Source organism: Mustela nigripes, chromosome 1 (genome assembly GCF_022355385.1).
Source record: "Mustela nigripes isolate SB6536 chromosome 1, MUSNIG.SB6536, whole genome shotgun sequence".
Classification (NCBI taxonomy): domain Eukaryota; kingdom Metazoa; phylum Chordata; class Mammalia; order Carnivora; family Mustelidae; genus Mustela; species Mustela nigripes.
The window spans coordinates 203,447,548-203,469,281 of NC_081557.1; the positions used below are offsets into that span (position 1 = coordinate 203,447,548).

General features: G+C 45.2%; 1 protein-coding gene across 2 annotated transcripts in view; it reads right to left on the minus strand.

Annotated features, from left to right (window-relative positions):
• Positions 1–4,644: 4,644 nt before the first annotated feature.
• Positions 4,645–21,734, minus strand: part of HAUS3 (HAUS augmin like complex subunit 3) — a 42,823-nt gene continuing 25,733 nt past the window's right edge. The window contains exons 4-8 of one of the 2 annotated variants that reach the window (XM_059379520.1): positions 19,303–19,382; positions 16,526–17,026; positions 14,468–14,661; positions 8,653–8,765; positions 4,645–4,986 (exon numbers count right to left, since the gene is read on the minus strand). In XM_059379520.1, the coding sequence (XP_059235503.1) occupies positions 4,970–4,986; positions 8,653–8,765; positions 14,468–14,661; positions 16,526–17,026; positions 19,303–19,382 (905 nt within the window). In that variant the 3' untranslated portion in view covers positions 4,645–4,969. Of the gene's footprint in view, positions 4,987–8,652; positions 8,766–10,943; positions 11,258–14,467; positions 14,662–16,525; positions 17,027–19,302; positions 19,383–21,734 lie in introns of those variants that run through there. The other variant, XM_059379526.1, reaches the window with a different exon arrangement.

Genomic DNA, 21,734 nt, shown 5'->3' on the forward strand with positions numbered 1-21,734 from the left:
CATTTGGTAGCTTTTTAAAAATGCTACAGTTATTAGCCTACAGAAAACATTTTTTAAAAACTCCAAGTCCAGGGCACCACTGATCTCTGTCAAATGGATAAATAAAATCTTAAAAATAAAATAAAAATAAAAACTCCAAGTCCTTGGGGCACCTGGGTGGCTCAGTTGGTTAAGCAACTGCCTTCAGCTCCAGTCATGATCCCAGTTTCCTGGGATCAAGTGCCACATCAGGCTCCTTGCTCAGTGGGAGCCTGCTTACCCCTCTCCCTCTGCTGCTGCTTCCCCTGCTTGTACTCTCTCTCTGTGTCAAATAAATAAATAAAATCTTAAAAAAAAAAGAATACCCCTCCAGGTCCCAACATGTGGCCTGTCCTTCTATGAGTGAGGCACAAGTTTACTTGGCCTGAGGATTCACTGCTCTGTTTTCTGTACAGCTGTGAGCATGGATGGGAGTAAAAGATGCTCTTGGGGAAGAGTGAGGAGGAGTGCCTGCTGACCCAAGTTACGAGATGCCTTGCCTTCAGCTGGGAGCAAAGGCCCATCGTAAGTCTGTAGAGTGTCTTCAGGTTCACACGTACATTCTGATTCTTTTAAAAGATCAAAAGAATGAAAGATTAGGCAAACTTGCAGCAATGTTCATCGAAATCCAGGGAGGGACACAACCCACAGAAATGGGCACTAACTAGGTGGCATAAGTCTTTCCATGGCAGACATGCCACTAGCTAGGTGGCATGAGTCTTTCCATGGCAGAATCTTTCTCTTGGCGGCCTCACCAAATAGCTCCCATGGGCAAGCTCCCACGTTACACAACAGCCTTCTTACCAGGCAAGTGCAAGCTACCTGGAGCCTCTCCCCCAAACCCGGATTTTTCCTCATTTTGCAGGAACTGCAGAGTGTCCACGGTGCAAAGATCACACGGTGGGAGAGACAGATGCGTACCCCCCACGTGCCCCAGTAGGCTGAGGAGCCACGTGGCCAACCTCAGCATCCGTCCTCACCCAGACATCAGCCCCAGAGGCCTGAGCATGGACGATCAGGGCTGCAGCCCACGACACACAGCCTGACTCTCCTTGCCGGATCACTCGCTCTGCCAAACAACTCCCCACACTCCACTTTTGGCCTCAAGGCCCCAAGCCAGAGAAACCCCAGGATGAGGAGCCAGCAGTGGGCTGATGTAGTCTGGCCTTTGCACTCTCCTCATCCCCAGCCTTGGCTCTCACGCACGACTGGTATCGGGGCAGAATGTCTACTCCTGCCTGAATGAGCTTCCCACAGGAGACCTCATGATGAGCTTCCCACTATGAGTGGTTCTCCAGCCAGGGCTCCACCAGGACAAGACTGAGCTCCAAAGGGTACCAGCACCTTCCCGAAAGAGCCCCTGACACAGCTACCCCTCTACCCCACACCTTCCTTCGAAATCTCACCCTTCCCTCCAGCTCCCGTGCTGCTCCCTTGGCCCAGACTTCTCCTGCATTCTCCCAGATAATTCCTGTCACCTCTTCAGCCAGCACAGAGTGGGCCTGGCTCTCGCTTCCCACCCCTCACGCACTGCAGGCCTTCACAGTGGACACATTTCAAGTCAAGAGATTCAAGTGCGAGTTCGCAGGGGCCCCTACTTTTCTTCCTGCAGTGTGCCGAGGGCCCTGGGTGAGGCAACAGCACATGGGCAGTGGTGGGACGGGTAGGGTCCCCAGCACCGTGAGTAGCTGCTACAGCCTGGGTGTGGGGCCCTGGCTCCTTGACAGGGAGAAAACACCTCTGTGGCTGTTGCTCTGTTACCGTGGCTACTCCCGTCCCCAGATGCACTAGGAAGAAACTAGACTTTAGAGTCAGAAGTGCACACTTTGAACCACAGCCTCAACTTGACTTTGGGCAATGGCATACACATTGATCTTTCTGCACCTTGGTCTTCTCCTCTATAAACTGGAACTGGTAGTGCGGAGGTGGGCACATCCCTATTTCGGCTACTCTTTGAGGAAGCTCCCCTCCCAGCATCATAAGATCAGTAGAACTCACCTTCATGTCCTCTACCCCCACCAAGGGGCACACATGTGGCACAGTGAAGGAACTCCCTGTGGGTCTTCAACAAAAGTGACAAATGGCTCACTGCTGGGCCTGGGGCCTGAGGGCTCATGTCTTCTGCAGCCTGTTACTGCTTTCCCTCTGAGTCTGTGAGCTCCCCCATATTCCTCAGACACATCTTCAGATTAAGGCGCAGTAAGTTTCTGCATTTGTACCTTCAAGTCCCCATATGACTCAGATCCTCCCTCACAGATGGCACAGGATGAAGGGCAGGAGCGAGCAGACCTCCCAGAGGCTCAGGGCCCTCACCTCACCAGCCACTCTGCCCCAGTGATTCCCAGCCCACGGCCAGTACTTGTGCTCCCTGAGCCCCTGTACACTCACCCACTCATGCGTCTAGCGTGTTGCTGTTGATTTGCACACAGGAAGCCTCAAGAAAGTGGCCAGCTGGGGGTCCCCTTCTCGGGGACTTTGCTCCAGAGCCATGAGTACCATGGCTACTGCAGACGTAGTTCCTAACAAATCGGTGTGTCTCCAGAACAGGCCTCGGGAAAACCCACCTGGGCACATGGAGTGAGGTGTGGCCAGAGCCTCTGTGTGGTGGCCGGGCCACCAGCACTACGAGCAGCTCATGGACACAGAGCATGTGGCTCGCTGACCCCAGAGAGTCCTTTTAGAAGAATCCCGCTGTGAACAGACTTCCCAGGGAGTTAGTTCCATGAAGGAATAGAAGTCACCCATATTAATTCAATATCCTCCACCGGAAGCATCAGAGTAAAAAGCATTTGTACAGAATAAGTGAAAATGAATGTCAGCAATGTTCTTTTTATTACAGGACTGTATGAAGTGGAAGAAGTTTCAAGGAAAAAATTTGGGTTGACTAAGTTGGTAAACCCTGATCTTAACACAACTTACCACAACATTTCTTGAGGAATTCCCGTATGTGCTGTTCACATTAACAGAGATGGAGCCTTCAAGGTATTTTGCCACTAAATCTTCAAAAGAGGGTGAAGCATCCCCAGGATCTATAAGCCAGGCAGCAATTCTGGGATCAAGCCCTACAAAATGAACAACTACAAAGAAAAAGGCCATTTGATCACTCCACAAAAACTGAAGAACCATCCTTTTCTCAAGGGTCAAAATAATAATAATAGCATTGCCATCTAGTTATGGAGCTGAGTGCCAAAATGATGCTCCACCATTCCTGAGGAACTCAGAGCCTTTGGTACGAGCAGCCTCCACGACCTAGGTCCCATACAGGCAATCCCCATGGGGAACTGACCCCAGATAGCCGAAGAGGGGGGCTAAACTAACATGGAACTTGGACCTCTCACAAATGTTCAGAGGTGGTGATGAGAACCCTCCGGTACTCTTCTGGCCTCTTCTTCCCCATCAGCCCCCCGCCCCTGCTCCCCAGCTTTCCAACCCTGCACCTCTCACTGGGCTGTCTTCCTAGGTGCTCCTAACCCCTCTTCAGGGTGTCCAGGAGCCCAAGTCTTGTGATCTGAAGAAAGAGCATAAGTGTCCTCATTGCCAAGTTCAGGGGTGCGGAGCAGTGGGCAATGTATGTGAGGACAGAGATGCCTGGCATTTGGGGCATTTCCCCTGATGAGAGGAAAACCTGAGAGACACCCCTCCCCCCCAGATCTCTGCCGCACTGGGGTATGTAAAACAATGCCACCCCTGGAGCTTGGGCTGTTACTGTCCCTAAGTACTAGATTTCTTATCCAAAAACCCAGGAAGAGGTTGCTGTACATCTCTGTGAGACATATGGGAAGATGCTTTGTGAAAAACAAAAACGACATCTGCTAAGTAAGTTTTAGTGCCAGAGTATTTTAAACATTGACAGGTAAGCTATAAAAGGGGGGAACTAATAAACTGAGAGATGAATCTGAATTCTAAGAAACTGCGTTTTTAAGTTACTTTATATTTTCTAGATTTATTTATTTATTTTAGAGAGAGAGATAGCACAAGCAGGGGTAGAGGGAGAGAGAGAGAATCCCAAGCAGACTCTGCACTGAGCATAGAGCCCAATCTGGGGCTTGAACTCAGGACTCTGAGATCATGACCTGAGCTGAAATTGAGACTCGGATTCTCAACCAATAGAGCCATCAAGGTGTCCCAACTTACTTAAACATTTTGAATAATGCTACATTAAAAACAAGTAGTTTGCTTTTAAACAAAATTATAGTCTTAGATCACAACACACTAAATATTATATCTTCTGGCATCTTTAAATTATGCTGTCTAAGAAGTTTCTGTTTGTCAATGGATCCGGTATTGTGACTTTTTTATTTGGTGTCTGGGAAGTCCCCAACGTTTGGAACCTTGGCTGGAACAACATGGGCAAGTGCTCTGGGAATTGCACCCACATTGGCTGCCCATGGTCTGACCCAACACCATGTGGCCACGCTAACTGATCCGGCAGACTAGTTCACTCTGCTTGCCTTTTCAGAGCTCTAATGGTCCAAAATTAAGGCTCTGCTAACATTCTTGAAAACTCCTGGGGAAGTTGTGATGGCACAGGAAGGGCCTGGGGGCTGGTTCCTGTCAACTCCTCTGCCTCACATACTCAAGCCCCCAGGACAAGACCCCTCACCAAGGAGAAAATGCCAGTAGTTGAAAGAAAAAGGCCAAAGAGACAGATTTAAAAAGAGCTAAGAAAATCTGAGAAAATGATAAAAGCAATGAAGAATAAATAAATCAGAACTACAAATATGTGGAAATGAGAGGGCTTAGAAAAATAAGAACTGAACAAAGAAATGAAAGGGTTCGGGAAATAAAACAAAAAAATTCATAAACAGGGGCGCCTGGGTGGCTCAGTGGGTTAGGCCGCTGCCTTCGGCTCGGGTCATGATCTCGGGGTCCTGGGATCGAGTCCCGCGTCGGGCTCTCTGCTCAGCGGGGAGCCTGCTTCCTCCTCTCCTCTCTCTGCCTGCCTCTCTGCCTACTTGTGATCTCTCTCTGTCAAATAAATAAATAAAAAATCTTTAAAAAAAAAAAATTCATAAACAGAAACTGAAAAAAATAAAAGTAAAAGCTGAACTGGTAACACACTAAGGCAATTGATGTGATACATACAGATGATGGGGAAGAGGGATATAAAAAAAGAAATGAGAGGGGCACCTGGTGGCTCAGTGGGTTAAAGCCTCTGCCTTTGGCTCAGGTCATGATCCCACAGTCCTGGGATCAAGCCCCACATCAGGGTCTCTGCTGAGAGAATGCTCATCTGCTTCCCCTCCTTCTCTCTCTGCCTGTCTCTGCCTGCTCGTGATCTCTGTCTATCATATTTAAATAAGAAAAAAAGAAATGAGATTGGAAATAGATTCTAGATAAAGTGATAAATAGGAAAGAGCACAGAGGTAGATTCAACATATGAAATGAGTTCAAACACCACAAAAGAGGTAAACAACCAGATATCATTTATCTCCTGACAGAAGGACCCACTACTACCTAGGGTCATGGTCAGGGTCAGGGTCATGACTTAGTTTTGCCCTCCCCAAAATCAGGCCTGAAATCTGATCAAGCCTCTCGATCCAACTGCCAATTTATAAGAAATAGAAGGGCAAGGGGTGCCTGGGTGGCTCAGTGGGTTAAAGCCTCTGCCTTTGGCTCGGGTCATGATCCCAGGGTCCTGGGATCGAGCCCCGCATCAGGCTCTCTGCTCAGCGGGGAGCCTGCTTCCTCCTCTCTCTCTGCCTGCTTCTCTGCCTACTTGTGATGTCTGTCTGTCAAATAAATAAATAAATAAATAAATAAATAAATCTTAAAAAAAAAAAAAAAGAAAGAAAAAGAAATAGAAGGGCAAGAAGAATGTGTTAAACAGCAAGAAGGAATATATTCTGAAAAATCCAATGCTGGGAAATCCTACTCGATAAACAAGCTGGTTCCATCCACAAGGACAAAGTAATTACAGGAAAATAAAACAGGGAGAGAGAATATAGATTAAAAAAAAAAGAAACAGGGGCACCTGGGTGGCTCAGTGGGTTAAGCCTCTGCCTTCAGCTCAGGTCATTATCTCAGGGTCCTGGGATCAAGCCCCACATCAGGCTCTCTGCTCAGCAGGGAGTCTGCTTCTCCCCTTTCTCTCTGCCTGCCTCTCTGGCCTATTTGTGATCTTTCTTTCTCTCTCTCTCTCTGTCAAATAAATAAATAAAATCTTAAAAGAAAAAAAAGATTCTTTCTCCCACAAAAAAAAAAGAGAGAGAGAGAAAGAAATAAGAAGCATATCACACCTATCCCAGCTTCAGGGTAACCTAACCCTAACTCTTGTTTGGATCCCAAGTCACATAAACCATAAGAACATAAAAACAAACACAAATGATATTTAAAGACAAGGGGGGCAGCGCACACATTGACCAGATGTATCTAGTAACACTGGAAGATTACCACTAATCTGGGGGAGATGATGACTGCATCATTTTAAAAATGAAACCCTCATGTTCCATGACATAATTGAAATATTTACAGAGGAATCATAAGATGCTTGGAATCTGCTACAAACTAACCCAGGAGGCAGGGGTTTGGAATTGTGAGGAGATACAGAGGAAAGAAGACTGGACATAAGCTGGAAACTGTTGAAGCTGGATGATGGGTACCATGTTGCCTTCCAACACCACCTCTGGCACCCAGCGAGGGCATCTGACAGTTGGCACCCCTCTGACATTGGCTACCGTGAGTGCAGAACCTGCAGGCTGAGGACTCAGCCTCACAAGACCACCCCTGCTTCAGATGCCTCCCATACCTCCCACCCACTGACTATAAATTGGGGTTCCCATGACCTCCTGCTCAGGCTCGCAAAACTGTGGAAGCACCTGTACTAACTCATGACCCATGTATCATGAAGGACACAACTCCGGATCATCCAGATGGAAGAGACACGCAGGGCAAGGTGTGAGGCAGGGGGCACAGAGCTCCCACCTGCCCAGCCCTCAGACATGCTCCCCAACCTGGGAGCCCTCCAGTTCCCCACTATCCCCTGTGCAGGGGTGGTTTATGGAGGCTCCACTGCCTGGATGCAATTGATGAGATCACTGGCCACTGCGATAGACCACCTCTCCATCCCTTCTCTGTTCCCGGGGGTGGGGGTGGGGAACTTGAAGTCGAAATGACTAAGCCTGACGTGGTCATTCTGTCCACTGCCCCATCCCAAAGCCGACTAGTGGTCCCCAGCTCCTATTTCTCTCATTAGCACACAAAAGACACTCTTAGCACTCTGGGGATTGCAAGGGCCTTAGAAACCATGTGCCAGGAAGCAGGGACAAAGACTAAATATACGTTTCTTATTGTATCACAGGTAATTCTGTACATGTTGGAAATTTTGTACAATCAAAACAATTTTTTTTCCTTAACCCACTGAGCCACCCAGGCACCCCTGTTTCTTTTTTTAATCTATATATTCTCTCTCCTGTTTTTTTCCCCTATAAATAGATTATAAATTCCCTATGAATTAAACTGAAGTCTAGGGGCACCTGGGTGGCTCAGTCAGTTAAGCATCTGCCTACGGCTCAGTTTTCTGAGTTTTTGAAGAAAACTTTGTAAACATCTTCTACAGTTTGTCTCTTTTTCCCCTTTGCTTGTTTGTTTCTTCAATGCCACATAGGAGTGAATCATATGGTATATGTCTTCCTCTGACTGATTTCACTTAGCATGATACTCTCTAGCTCCATCCACATCATCGCACAAGACAAGAGTCCATTCTTTTTCATGGCTGAGTACTATTCCACTGTGTGTAGCTACACCACATCTTCTCCATGGACACTTGGGCTGCTTCTGTATCTTAGCTGTTGTAAATAATGATGCTATAAGCTTAGGGCTGCATGAATTCCTTTGAATTAGTATTTTGTATTCCTTGCATAAATACCCAGTAGTGCAACTGCTGGGTTACAGGGTAGCTCTATTTTCAACTTTTTGAGGAAACTCCGTGCTGTTTTCCACACTGCCTGCACCAGCTGACATTTCCACCAGTGCACAACGGTTCCTTTCTCCATATCTTCACCAACACCTGCTGTTTCCTGTGTTGTTGATTCCATCCGTTCTGACAGGTGTGAGGTGGTATCTCATTGTGGTTTTGATAATGAGTGATGTTGAGGATATTTTCATGTGCCTGGACTTTACTTACTTTTCTTTTTTTTTTTAATTATTTATTCATCAGAGACAGAGCGCGCACACAAGCCAGGGGAGCAGCAGGCAGAGGGAAAAGCAGGTTCTCTGCTGAGCAAGGAATCCGATTTGGGACTCGATCCCAAGACCCTGAGATCATGACCTAAGCTGAAGGCAGATGCCCAACCGACTGAGCCACCCAGGTGCCCTTAGACTTTAGTTTAATTCGTAGGGGCTTTATAAACTATTTATAGTAACAACACACCCCATCTGACCACTCTGCATAAGTCACTTCTTTCTTATTTTAAATTTTAAAAAGTAATATATATTTGCAAAAAAATCAAACAACCTAAAACACAGAGGGAAAGTGCCCCCTCACCCTTGGGGCACAAGGCTGCACAGCTGGGGCTTTGGAGCCACATGGCCAGGCACCCAGAGTTGTCCTGTCCCTGCCTCCCCATGTCTCATTCTCAGGAGGAATCACTGCTGGAGAGTTCATTTTAAGAGATTATAAAAACTAAAACTTACCATGCTTCCAGCTGCCATCATTACCAAAACACTGCAGCACTGTTCGCACAAAGTCCTTGGCATTAAAACAAATAACAGGACATTTACATTTCAGGATTTGAAACAGAACTTTCCTGGAAGATGAAAAGAAATTCACTGATTCAGACAATTTAGAATTTCTGACCTTAGAGAAAAATAGTTCTGTTGCTCTACTGACAGGTATCACTTGCTAGTACTACCGTGTAGACATTCTTCTTCTAAGATGCTCATGGAGGTTAAGTGGGATCCTGTGGGAAGGTGCTACTTCTCTGCACTTAGAGATGATGAAGCTGAGACAGGCCGTCCAGCTGTTCAGAGCCCATCCCTGTGGAAAGTCACATCTCGCATTCCTGACTGGAGCACACACTCTCTGGACCCCTGACATGCTCCCCAGTATGGCTCTCTTGCCTGCTCTCCCAGCACACACTCCCAAAACTCTGCCCTCGGCTCCCACTGAATTGTCTTTCCTCTACCAGCACACAGTGCTACATCCTCTCACAGTATGGGGCCACACCACATGCTGCATTCTTGCCTGCAATTCTCCTCCTTCGATTTCTGCAAACTGCCCCTTTCGCACGCAGGGGGTTGCCCCTTCTCTGTTCCTTCTCTACTCCTGTTCATGTACCAGCCGCAGCCGGGACCACATCTGTACGTAATTTACCTTAAAAGTAGGCTTGCCCCATTGCACTGTGAGCTCCTCAGATATGGGATTCTTTTTTTTTTTTTTTAATTTTATTTATTTATTTGACAAAGACAGAGATCGCAAGCAGGCAGAGAGGCAGGCAGAGAGAGAGAGGAGGAAGCAGGCTTCCCGCTGAGCAGAGAGCCCGATGCGGGGCTCAATGCCAGGACCCTGAGATCATGACCTGAGCTGAAGGCGGAGGCTCTAACCCGTTGAGCCACCCAGGCGTCCCGGATATGGGATTCTTAAGAGTCATCATTTACAGCACTAACCATGATGACACCATGCAAAACACTTCAAAGGACTGCTAATACTGAAATCTTAGCACAACCCTGTTAGGCAGGCACTAGGTCCACTTTACAGACAAGGAAACTAAGGCTCAGAGTGGCTAAACAATTTTCACAGCAAGCCCCTATCTTGCTGCTGCCAGGACCTGCACTATAAATCTTCCTTTATAGGAACTCTGTATTTGTACTTTAATGAGGGTCTTGCATGTGGCTGAGGGAGAACGAAAGCAGGAGCCCACTCAGCTCGGCACACAGAGCCAACAGAGGTTAAGAGGTTAGATTCTGTTCTGCCTGCTGCACGGGCATTGGCATTTTCTTGTGTGGTTTCACGGGGGTTTCTCTGGAAGAGGAGGCCCGGCAGGTAGGGAGGACAGAGGGTCTGGCTTTACAGACTTGGAAGGGTGCAGGGAGGAGAGAGGGGAGAGGGGCTGGAAGATTTCAGGTGCGAAGAGCTGTGCTTCCACACTGATGCCTTTGTTTGCTGCAGATGAGAAGTCCCTACTCAGGTCACCTAAGAACTGCGGAATCGCCCACTAGTAAGAGATGCAGGCTAGTGGGTTTCTATCTCAAGGTAAGACAAGAAGAGCGTCCTGTAAGACAAAGTGGCTGAAACACAGTGTGTTTTGTAACTCAGTTATGGAAGTCGATTGTGTCATGTTTGCAAGCAAAAAGGCAGCCAGAATATAAAAAAGTTAGACTTGAGTCTAAAAGAGGAAGCCTGATTGGAAAGCTCAAGACTGACTAATGGCTATTTCTCGAGTCTCAATTCCATCATCTATAAACTGGAACTAACAAGATCCAACATGTACAGTTAATGTGAAGACGAAGAGACTGCGGGTGTGTACAAAGACCTTGCATGGGTTTGCAATAAATGCTATTCGATACATTTTGTGTAAAAAAGTTATTTATGTGTGTTTCCATTTAAATGTGATTTATTTAAATTCATTTTAAATCTCCAACATACTATCATGGAATTGGGATTATTACTTCCAATTTTAAGGTATGTGAAGCCGTGTCTTCATATAATTGTCTTGGAACTTACAAAAGTTAAACCTTAATATTCATTAATCCAAAAATCCAACTGAATAAATATTTGTGAAGCACATGCTCGGTCACATTGTCCTTGGCTTGTGGAGACACAGGAATGAGAAAGACATAAAAATCCCTGGTGACGGGGGCGGCGTTTTGTACACATGCACCTCAGGGGGGATGTGCACTGTGGGCGCGGGGCGGGGTGGGGGAGCATTGCTATGCACATTGAGCAGGGAAGGCCTATGGACCATGCTGTAACACCACAGGGAAGACTTGAGGGGTAAGGTGAACAAAAGTCCTCTTGAAGAGGGAAAGTTCTCTACAGAAAATTTTACCCAATACATGTGGAAGAAATGATAAACACAGAAAAAATCACCATCTTCTGAGAGTACTTAAAAAGCGATTTCAACGACCACTATGGGGACATTCACAACAGAAAGAGCACGCTGACACCACTCAGCCCACAGCTCCATCAGAACGTCACAGATGTGAGGACAACATGACTTCATCGCAAAAGGTAGCCAGATCGAGGGCAGGGCGTCCAGCCAAATGTGATGTTCAGGAAAATCCTAGATAAAATTTTTATCTGAAAAAATAGAGAAATTTTTTTTAGAGATGTATGCCTGTAGTTGTAAGAATGTTTCTTCCAACACTTGGGACATAATTATACTAAAAAATTGTTTATCTGGAATGCAAACTTAGCATCCTGCATTTTTATTTGCTAAATCTGACCATCCAGCTGTACCGCAGATGGGGCGTGAGGTGGGCAGCACCACCCAGGGAAGTGCCCTTGAGACAAGAGCTGGAGCAGGATAATGGGGCTTGCATGATGAAGATCTAGTCTCTAGACATATGGAGGAAAGGGAAACAAGGCAAGGAACCCCACAATCACAAAACAGGTAAGCCCAGGACACGGGGTCTCCTGCAAGATGGGGTCAGAGGTCGGAGACAAGAAATGGCACACGTGACCATGCTGGTCCTGATCCGAGTAGATCGAGTGTAGGAGGACATTTAAAAATTCAGGTAAGGGTGCCTGGGTGGCTCAGTGGGTTAAGCCGCTGCCTTCGGCTCAGGTCATGATCTCGGGATCCTGGGATCGAGTCCCGCATCGGGCTCTCTGCTCAGCAGGGATCCTGCTTCCTCCTCTCTCTCTCTCTGCCTGCCTCTCTGCCTACTTGTAATCTCTGTCTGTAAAATAAATAAATAAAATATTTTAAAAAAATAAAATAAAAATAAAAATAAAAATTCAGGTAACCTGAAATGTGGATTGAGTATTAAATTTGCTAAGTCTGAGAACAGCATTGTGTCCAGGTGAAGAAGAGCCCAGGTGTTTTACAGCTGCCTCCTGAGCCCTGGGGGCTAAAACAACTGTCTGGGATTTTCCCTAATCCCTGTTCCCTACCCCTCTCCTCGAAAAGGGGCTGATGAAGGAAGCACAGAAAAACCTTTGGTAACTGTTTGGTCCAAATGGGTGTGTATACAGAGCTCATTACACTCCTTTCTGTAGACTCAAGTTTTCATAGTTCGCTTTTTTGTGTTTTGTGGGGGTTTTTGATTCAGAGGAATGGGGCAGCACACCCTGTGGACCCCTGGGAGCAGGCTGCAGGGTTGGGGGAGAGTGGCACAAGGAAGTCCCTCTGGGAGAGCAAGGAGGCTGGGGTGCAGCGAGAGCAGGGGAAGAGGAGCTCCCAGGCCTGGGGAGGGGCCATGGGCAGACCTGCAGGCATCTTTGGGAGCTGTCGCAGGGCTCTGTGTAGGGAGTATGTGCCCTGACTTAGTGCGCAAACCCTCTCTGGGAGCCGGGTGCAAAACAGGCCAAGGGGCAGGTGGAGGCAGCAGGCCCTTGGGAAGCCCCTGCCTGGTTCAATGTCAGGAGGAGCAGGGGGGGCCTGCACCACATGGCAGCAGCAGAGGGCAAGGGCGGTCAGCTGCTAGCTGTGCTGTGAAGGCAGAGCCAGAGAGGTGTACTAAGAGCTTAGATGAAAATAAGAGAGAAGTTAAAGAAAATGCCAAGACTGTTGGCCTGAGCTCATGGAGAGCAAATGCTGACATTAACCTTGACCACAAAGGCTGTCAGAGGTGGGTTTCAGGAAGACAGGAGCTCTGTTTTGCATGTGTTGAGGACTGTCAGATGTCCAAGTAAAGAGCACTGAGTGGGATACATAAATCTAAAATTCAGAAAAGGCCATCCAAACATTAGGACTATTCCCACAGAGGTCTTCCACAGAACAGGCCTGCCTAATTGCAGTGTAAAAATAAGGCTATGGGTTTCCTGCGAGCAGGTTGCTCTATTAGTCATATGTTGTCCCATTCTCACCAAAAATTACTGCAGTACAGATGCCTGATGTTAAGTTTATGATTGTTGAGGCACTCATTTCAAAAGGCATCTATATTGACTGCTGTATGACAAGCCATTGGCAAAACACCCAAACAAGGAACAAAGCCACCCCCACCTGTGAAGGTCCCCCTCCAGATAGGCCAGGGGCATCTAGACACCTGACCTGTGACTGATCCTGCTTCTCCCTTCCTGAACCCTAACTCCCACTTTTAGGACTTCTATTAGCCAATAAAAGAAAAACCTTGAAACCCCCACACCCCCATCCTCACACTGTACTAAAGGCAAAGCCTGCACCCTCTCTTTTTCTAGCTATGACTTTGCTGTGTGGCCCCTGGTGTGCTGTGTACCCTCTAGGGCCTGTGAGTAATGAATCTTGTTCCTCAGAGTTCCCTGATGGTTTTTGCTGAATTGTGTCCTGTGATGCTAAGAACTCTTAAGGGTTGGGCCAGCCATAGCACTGGCCCCTGGCACTCCTCACCAAGACAGCACTGATGCCGCAACTGCCTACAACTCCCCCACGGCCCAGTGAGACTGTAGGAGGCCCACAGGGCCAGGCCCAGACCCCATCTTCTCACCCCAAGGCCCTGAGGCCCCGTGAACACCTCATCCGGACAGCAGTTTTGAGGATCTCCCACTAAGCAGCTAAGGGGCTGGGACTCGGAGGGCTGGGCAGGCCGGAAGTGGATGTCCCCACCCAAGACAGAAACCCCTTCAGGCTGACAACTCCTGCTAAGAGCTGTGAGGAGGGTAGAGGCTGGAATCCACAACAGGGCTTTTCAGGATCACAACGCGGCAGCTCAAACATCCTGCTCATTCTAAAATTGTCCCATTCTAGGGGCTCCTGGGTAGCTCAGTTGTTAAGTGGCTGCCTTCTGCTCAGGTCATGATCCCAGGGTCCTGGGATCGAGCCCCACGTTGGGCTCCCCGCTCCAAAGGAAGCCTACTTCTCCCTTTCCCCCTGCTTATGTTCCCTCTCTCAGTCAAATAAATAAATAAAATCTTTTAAAAAATTGTCCCATTCTAAAGGGGCAGATCCAAGTGAGCTATATCCTAACTATTTCCACAGGATGAAGCTTTGAAACTAACATGAAATTATGTGGTACTGAGGACAATTTACTTTCTAACACTGTAAGGCAGTGAGATAAGGAAAATCATTTGGGACTGTGGTCACAGCAGCAGATCTTCAGGCCTTGGGACCAACCTTTTCTTACTAACTTCTCATTGAGATGTTTCAAATCCAGGAGGGGCTCCCATGAAAGAACAGACCCTTTATTCCAGAAGCTCTCTGAGGGAAAGCAGGCCAGTGTGTGCAGAGCTTTCTGTCATTTAGATCCATTTTATTTTCACGTACCCACACAAAACTTCTAAATTTTAAATAATTCGAGCTTGGGAGGCTTTCAATTGAACCCAATGAAGCAGACATGTACGCAGGAAGTAAGGCAGTGGGAGATTTCTGACCTGGCAAACTGATTATATGCTTCTTGCTCTCGGCCCCCAGTGGAGGACTGCTCTGTTTCAAGGTAGATATACTGCTCATGGAGTGTGGAGCCTTCCCTCAGGACACTGTCAGAGGCTGAGACCTCCAGAAGACCACTGCTGTTTACATGGCTCTGTAGGAACACTGCAATTCCTTTAACAGAGGGAACCAGAGCCTGTGAATACAAATAGTTTCCAAATTAAACACAATGTATTTATTCAAGAAAGGTATGTCTTACAATTATACAGAGACAAAAGGTCTGCAATTAAATTTGTAAATAAACAGCTCTCTTAATGACAGTCAAGGCCAAAAACCAAACCCATGATCTTACTCTTCAAATCTGGTCTCCTCCCTAGTCAACATCATAGCAGAAGCCTTAGCCAGTGTAACACAATGGGAAAAGGAAATAAAAGGCATATAAATCAGAAATTAAGAACTATACCATCCCTATTTACACATGACACAAATGTCTGCATAAAAACCCAAAGGAATTAACAAAAAACTCCTGGAACCAATATGAGAGTTTAGCAAGGTTGCAAGAAACAAGATTAAAACATCAATTGTATTTCTACACACTCTCAGTGAACATGTAAAACTGATCTTTTTCTAAAAAAAAATATATTACCAGGGGGTACCTGGGTAGCTTAGTTGGTTAAGCATCTGACTCTTGACTTCGGCTCAGGTAATGGTCTCAGTGCTGTGAGACTGAGCCCTGCATCATGCTCCATGCTGGGTCTGGAGCCTGTTTAAGATTCTTTCTTTTTTTCTCTCTCTCTCCCCTTCTGCTCCAACCTCCACACGTGTGCACACATGTGCTCTTTTCCCCTATTCTATTATAAATAAATAAATTTCAACACACAAGAGGCTGGTCTGTGCCCCTTACCTCACACCACACACAAAAATGAACTCAAAGCGAGCCACAGATTTTAACGGAAGAGTGAGAACCATAAATTCTTAAAAGAAAACAGAAGTAGGGGTGCCTCGGTGGCTCAGTGGGTTACAGCCTCTGCCTTCTGCTGGGGTCATGATCCCAGGATCCTGGGATCAAGCCCCACATCGGGCTCTCTGCTCGGCAGGGAGCCTGCTTCCTCCTCTCTCTCTCTGCTTGCCTCTCTGCCTACTTGTGATCTCTGTCTGTCAAATAAATAAATAAAATCTTGAAAAAAAAAAAGAAACAGAAGTAAATCTTTAAGACCTGGGATAGGGAAAGCATTCTTAAATATAAAACAAAAGTGCAAGCAATAGAAAAAATTGGTAAGGGGCGCCTGGGTGGCTCCGTGGGTTAAAGTCTCTGCCATCGGCTCAGGTCATGATCCCAGGGTCCTGGGATCGAGCCCTGCATCGGGCTCTCTGCTCAGCAGGGAGCCTGCTTCCTCCTCTCTCTGCCTGCCTCTCTGCCTACTTGTGATCTCTGTCTGTCAAATAAATAAAATCTTAAAAAAAAGTTGGTAAATTGGAATTCATCAGATTTTTAAAATTTTGTGTTTCAAAACATATGAGTAAGAAATTGAAAAAAATAAGCCACAGATTTGGGGATCTACAAATCACAGACCTGACAAGGGACTCATATAAGAATATAGAAAGAAGGCTTACAGATCCAAAATAAGACACAAATAACCCAATTTAAAAATGGGCAAAAGATCTGAACAGACATTTCACCACAGAGCACATGAGAAGATGTTCAAGGTAATTAGTTATTAGGGAAACGCGATTTAAAACCACAGTGAAATAGCACTTCACACCCGCTAGAACAGCTAAAACCAGACAGACAACAAGGATTGGCAAGAAGGTGGAGAGCTTGGAACCTTGGCGTGTTGCTGCTGGAATGCTTAAAAAGGCATCCCCACTCTGGAAGACATTTTGGCAGCTTCTTAAAAATCTGAATAGAACTATGCATTACCAGTCACTCAGCCCTGGGAGGGAGGGGGGAGGGGGGGCTTCAAATCTTATTCATAGCTCTCTTATCAAATCAGACACTAAGAAAACGGGGTTCTTTTATGGTGCCAAAGAAATAACAAAACCCAACACTGTTCACTAACCTGCTCAGCTCTTAGCTGGGTTGAACCATCCTCATATATCAGCGTTATGACCATGGCCACTGCCTGTTTGAGCATCTCAACCAGCTGGCTTTTCTCCAAATCATCCAAATACCTAATGTCACAAAAATGGTCTCCACATGCCCTTGCATTCCCACAGTGTAAGTGGGCTTCAACCTCATCAACACCTTCTTCCAATGCCACATGTTTACTTGTTTTCCCTGAAAAATGACATGTACTACATTTTCTTTTAAGATTCATAGGCATTTCTTTCTCTTCATTATTTTTATTTTCCTTTAGGAAATGCTTTCTTTTACACTCTGTTTTCTGTAGGACCAAAGCCTCTTGGTTACACTGTGGAATGAAACAACTGGGAGGAGCCAATGAGCTGATGTTCTTCTGCTTTTGGTCAGCTGATGGCTGATCTGTGAGTCTGATACTGGAGGTGGGAAGACAGAGCTTGATGGACACACCTGATGCCTGGCTTGTAGAGGAATTCAGATTCTGTAGAAAAACATGAAATATTTCACTAGAATGTAGATTCTTAAGACATATCTATAAACCAAACTAATTTCTGGTAAGCTTTGTCTAAGGTAAAGTGGGGACACAGCTTCACATTATCTGTGATCAAACTTTCGAAGGAAACAATATAGTAGCTTCTAGAGCAGTAATTTTTCTCAGCCCAGGTAGAAGTGCGTATCTGAACCAAGGGCTGGAGTAGACAGGAGTCCCAGAAGTCTCTAGCCATACCCGGAGTACGTAACGATAGGTGCCATGGATGGGAGGATGTTTCAGATGCGCCCAACACTCAAGAGGAGTGATTTACAACTTCCAGGTAAAGGCCACTTACAGAACAAATGAAATCACCACAACTATTTGATAATATGTTCCTCTGTTTACTAACATTTTTAAAACTATAGCTCAACAGCAATCCTCTTCCTGTCTTGATCTAGTACTCTGCAATATTCATTTATAAATTCACAAACCGAGGGTAAAAAAAAGAATCTCTACCCATCTCATTACTATATTCATTTAGAATAAAATGTATATTAAGAGCTTATTTTTCAGATTTGTGTTGTATTTGTTTTAAACAAATGTATATTAATTAATTTTAAAAATAATTTCAGAGGAAAATGTTTCAGTATTTGGCATATGGTCACAGAAAATTTAAGTTTATACTCCTGTTTTAATTACAGAGAAATATTACATGGTTTCAAGAAAAGACTTCCAAGCGTAAAGTTATATTATGTTAATAATTCTGCAGAAGAGGATACAAGAAAAGGAGTTTGAAGAGCAAAAAGGAAATACAAAAATCTAGATTGCTGAAGAATATCTTGCTCATGTTGTTTTTAAAGGGATGCTTGTGGGTATTAAGCTACCAGAGTACAGTATTTAGATTCTAGGGGTTTTATTTTATTTTATTTTATTTTATTTTTTTTAAAGATTTTATTTATTTATTTGACAGAGAGAAATTACAAGTACACTGAGAGGCAGGCAGAGAGAGAGAGAGAAGGAAGCAGGCTCCCTGCTGAGCAGAGAGCCCGATGCGGGGCTCGATCCCAGGACCCTGAGATCATGACCCGAGCCGAAGGCAGCGGCTTAACCCACTGAGCCACCCAGGCGCCCCTAGGGGTTTTATTTTAATGACAATGTAATCATTTTTAAATGTCAATACACCAGGAATTATATACTGTGAAACATTTCAAACTCGTTCTGAATATTTTAAATATCGACTTAAAAATGTCATGAGGTGGGGCACCTGGGTGGCTCATTGTCAGGTGTCTGCCTTTGGCTCAGGTCATGATCCCAGGGTCCTGAGATGGGAGCCCTGCACCAGGCTCCCTGCTCAGCTGGGAGTCTTTTCCTCCCTCTTCCTCTGCCTGCCCCTCCCCTTGCTTGTGCTCTCTCAATCTCTGTCAAATAAACAAAATCTTTTAAAAATATATGTCATGAGGTATATGGGCTTTTCGAAATTCTTTTGTGAGAAAAGCAGCAAAACATTGGTGAGCCGATGATGGGAGGGCCACACCAGAGAAGCGCTGAGAGAAAAATCTTGCTGGCCTCTCCCCCAGCTTCAGGGCAAACCATGATCCTGTTAACCCCACGGTGGATCCTGCCATCCCCACTTTACCACAGGGAGTTTCAGTCAGACTGAGCTAGGCGAGGCTTTGAACACAAGCAGTTTTGGCCCCAGAACCTATTCTCTTGGCCACTGTGTCTCCCGTACAAGGCCTTTGGTAAGATGACCTCTTCTTTCCCCTCCCCTCAGGCCCACACTACACAGCTCACCCATGGAGAGTTGTGTCCATTTCCTTCTGAAACTTCTCTGCATTTCAGCTGTCCCACAGCCCCAGCTTTCTTCCTAACCTAAACATTTCTGCCAAGTCCCCTCCCACTCTCTAAAGATGGGACTCCTGATCATCCTGTAGATGTCAACTCAGGCAGAATTTTCACACTTCAGGAGGATTCCCAGACTACACTCCCCCCTCCCACCAGAAAAAAAAAAGAGCACAAAAACTGGGTAAGTGGTCTCTCCTACCTACTGTCCTTGGGACTGACCCCAACCATGGCACCCAATGCACCATCCTGTGGGGTCATGGCACTTTTGTGTCTTTCCCTCCCCCATCCAGCAATTTCAACTGTGAGCTCCCAGAGAAGAACTCCATTCTTGATTTTCTGAAGCGTGGTAGCCACAGTGCCTAGCATACATTAGACACTTAATAAGCATGTGCTGAACGAGTGAAAGTTATTTAGAATTAATCATATTTGCAATGATTTACCCTTTTTTCCAGTGATTGATTCTCATTTTCAAGAAGTACTCTATACTCATTACAGGAACTGTTTACCACTTCTGCAGCTTCTAAAAACACAAAAAGGAAACATGCATTAAAGAAACATTGAATCTAAGTCATATAATTAGCTAAACATTGAAAGTGGCCTCTACAACCATGTCACTTACTCATTATTTACTTACGTAAAACAGTGAAATAATATTCAGACCCAAAATGTATACTACCATTGCAATAAATATTTATGTAACAGATCTTCAAATTATCTGGAGACAGAGCCACATAATCATGACACATTTATTAGAATTATTACTTGATATTTCCACTGAATACTGGAGTCTGAAAACCCAAGTTCAACATTTTGTGGAAACCTTGAAAGTATTAAAGGTTTGAGGAAATTCCTATAATGAATAATATTGCAATGGAACAATTAGAGGTCCAGTAAAGAATCATTAATACAAACCTCTCTTTTAAATTTTGTTTTAATATTAATAAGCCTGGGCTGAACAGTAAGTGATGGAACCACATTCAACCCCAGGCAACATGACTCAGGTGTTCGTGCTCTTAGCACTGTGATTTATGTTCTCTCTACAGCAACAATAACAACCAAGAAATGCAAACAGCGGGAATCTTTGCAGTAGAAAGAACAAAGGATAAATTTAACAAAAAGGCATGAGGCACTCAATGATGAAAAGTTAAAATCTCATAAAGTGGCATAAAACTAGATCTCTACAAATGAAAAGACATAGCATCCAAATGGGCACAAAATGTCCAATTCTTCCAAAAACAATTTTAATACAATTCCAATTAGAGACCCTATAGAGCTCTTTCAATTGAAAAAAATGTCAAAGTGCATATGAAATATTAAATATTTGAAAACAGATACAAAAGGTAAGTTAAAAACCAATAAAAGGCTCGCCTTGCTGGATTATCAGAACATACTCTTTAGCCCCTGCAATCAAATTCACGTTGTATTCAAATAGGAAGAGTCAAAAGATTTCTAGAACAGAACAGACAATGCAGAAACTGACCCAAGGCTTTATGAGATGCTACTACAGAACAAAGATGGCATCTCAATTCAGTAGAAAACAACAGATTAATAAATAGGGATAGCAGCATTGCTTCTGAAAGAGCAGAACACACTGGGAAAACCGTTTGGAAGAAACATGATAAAGGGATGATATCTGTGTTTTACAGAGTCCTTAAACACTGGCAAAAAAAAAAAAAAAAGACAATTGAATTTTAAAAAATTAGCAAAAGATAGGAAGAAGCAGTACACAAATTAGCAAATCCAAGAAACATGATATAATACTCAAACTCACTGGTGGTCAGGGAACCAACCAGAAATGGACAGATGTAGTTTCAGGCATTGCTGGTAAAAATGTGAATAGCTAGGGGCACCTGAGTGGCTCAGTGGTTGAGGCCTTTGCCTTCAGCTCAGGTTATAATCCCAGGGTCCTGGGATGGAGCCCCACATCGGGTTCTCTGCTCAGTGAGGAGCCTGCTTCCTCCTCTCTCTCAGCCTGCCTCTCTGCCTGCTTGTGATCTCTGTCAAAGAGATAGAATCTTGAAGAAAAAAAATGTGAATAGCTAGAATCTTCGTGGAAAGCAAACTGTCAACACCTATTGAAATTAAAAACATGCATCGTTTGTGATAATTTGCAAGAGGACTGCCCCAAAGAGGGCAAAGACAGGCTTCCAGGCTGCTACTAATGTTCTGTTTCTTGATTTGCGTGAAGGTTACAGGGGTGCTCGGTTTGTGAAATGTAGAGTTATAAACTCAGAATGTATGTGTTTTGTGTGTAGAGTGTGTGTGTGTGTGTGTAACCTCAATAAAAACAAAGGTATGAAGTATATAAATCATTTAACCAAACAACCTCACTATTGGCTGTTTCATAGAAACATATGCAACAGTAAATAGGTCTAAACCAAAACATCTATGGCAGTGTATTGGTTTACCGCAAAGGACTGAAAGCAAAGCAGATACCAATCGAGAGAAGGTGATGATTCAACTATGTAACATCTACACCATGAAGCACACAACCACTGAAAAGAATGACTTAGAGCTTTATTGGCTGCCTTGTAGATGCAGAATCTGTGAAAATATCTCATTTTTGCAACCCATGACTGAATCTCCCCATTTTTGTATGTATGTTATACACACCCAGTGGCACAGGCCTGGTCCCCAGGAGGCAGACTCTGAAGTGGTTTGCATTTGGAAAGGTTATTGGGGGAGTGCTCTCAGGATCAACGTGTACAAGAGCATGACAGGAGGACCGGGCGTCATTTCAGAGGCCTGCTTGCGACCTGGGTGGCCTGTAGAGTTATTCCCCAGTGGGTCAAGGGGGCGGGACTTTATAAGCCAGCACCGAGCAGTCATTGTGTCGATTGCCCCCGGGAAAGGAATGTGCAGCCGAGACAGC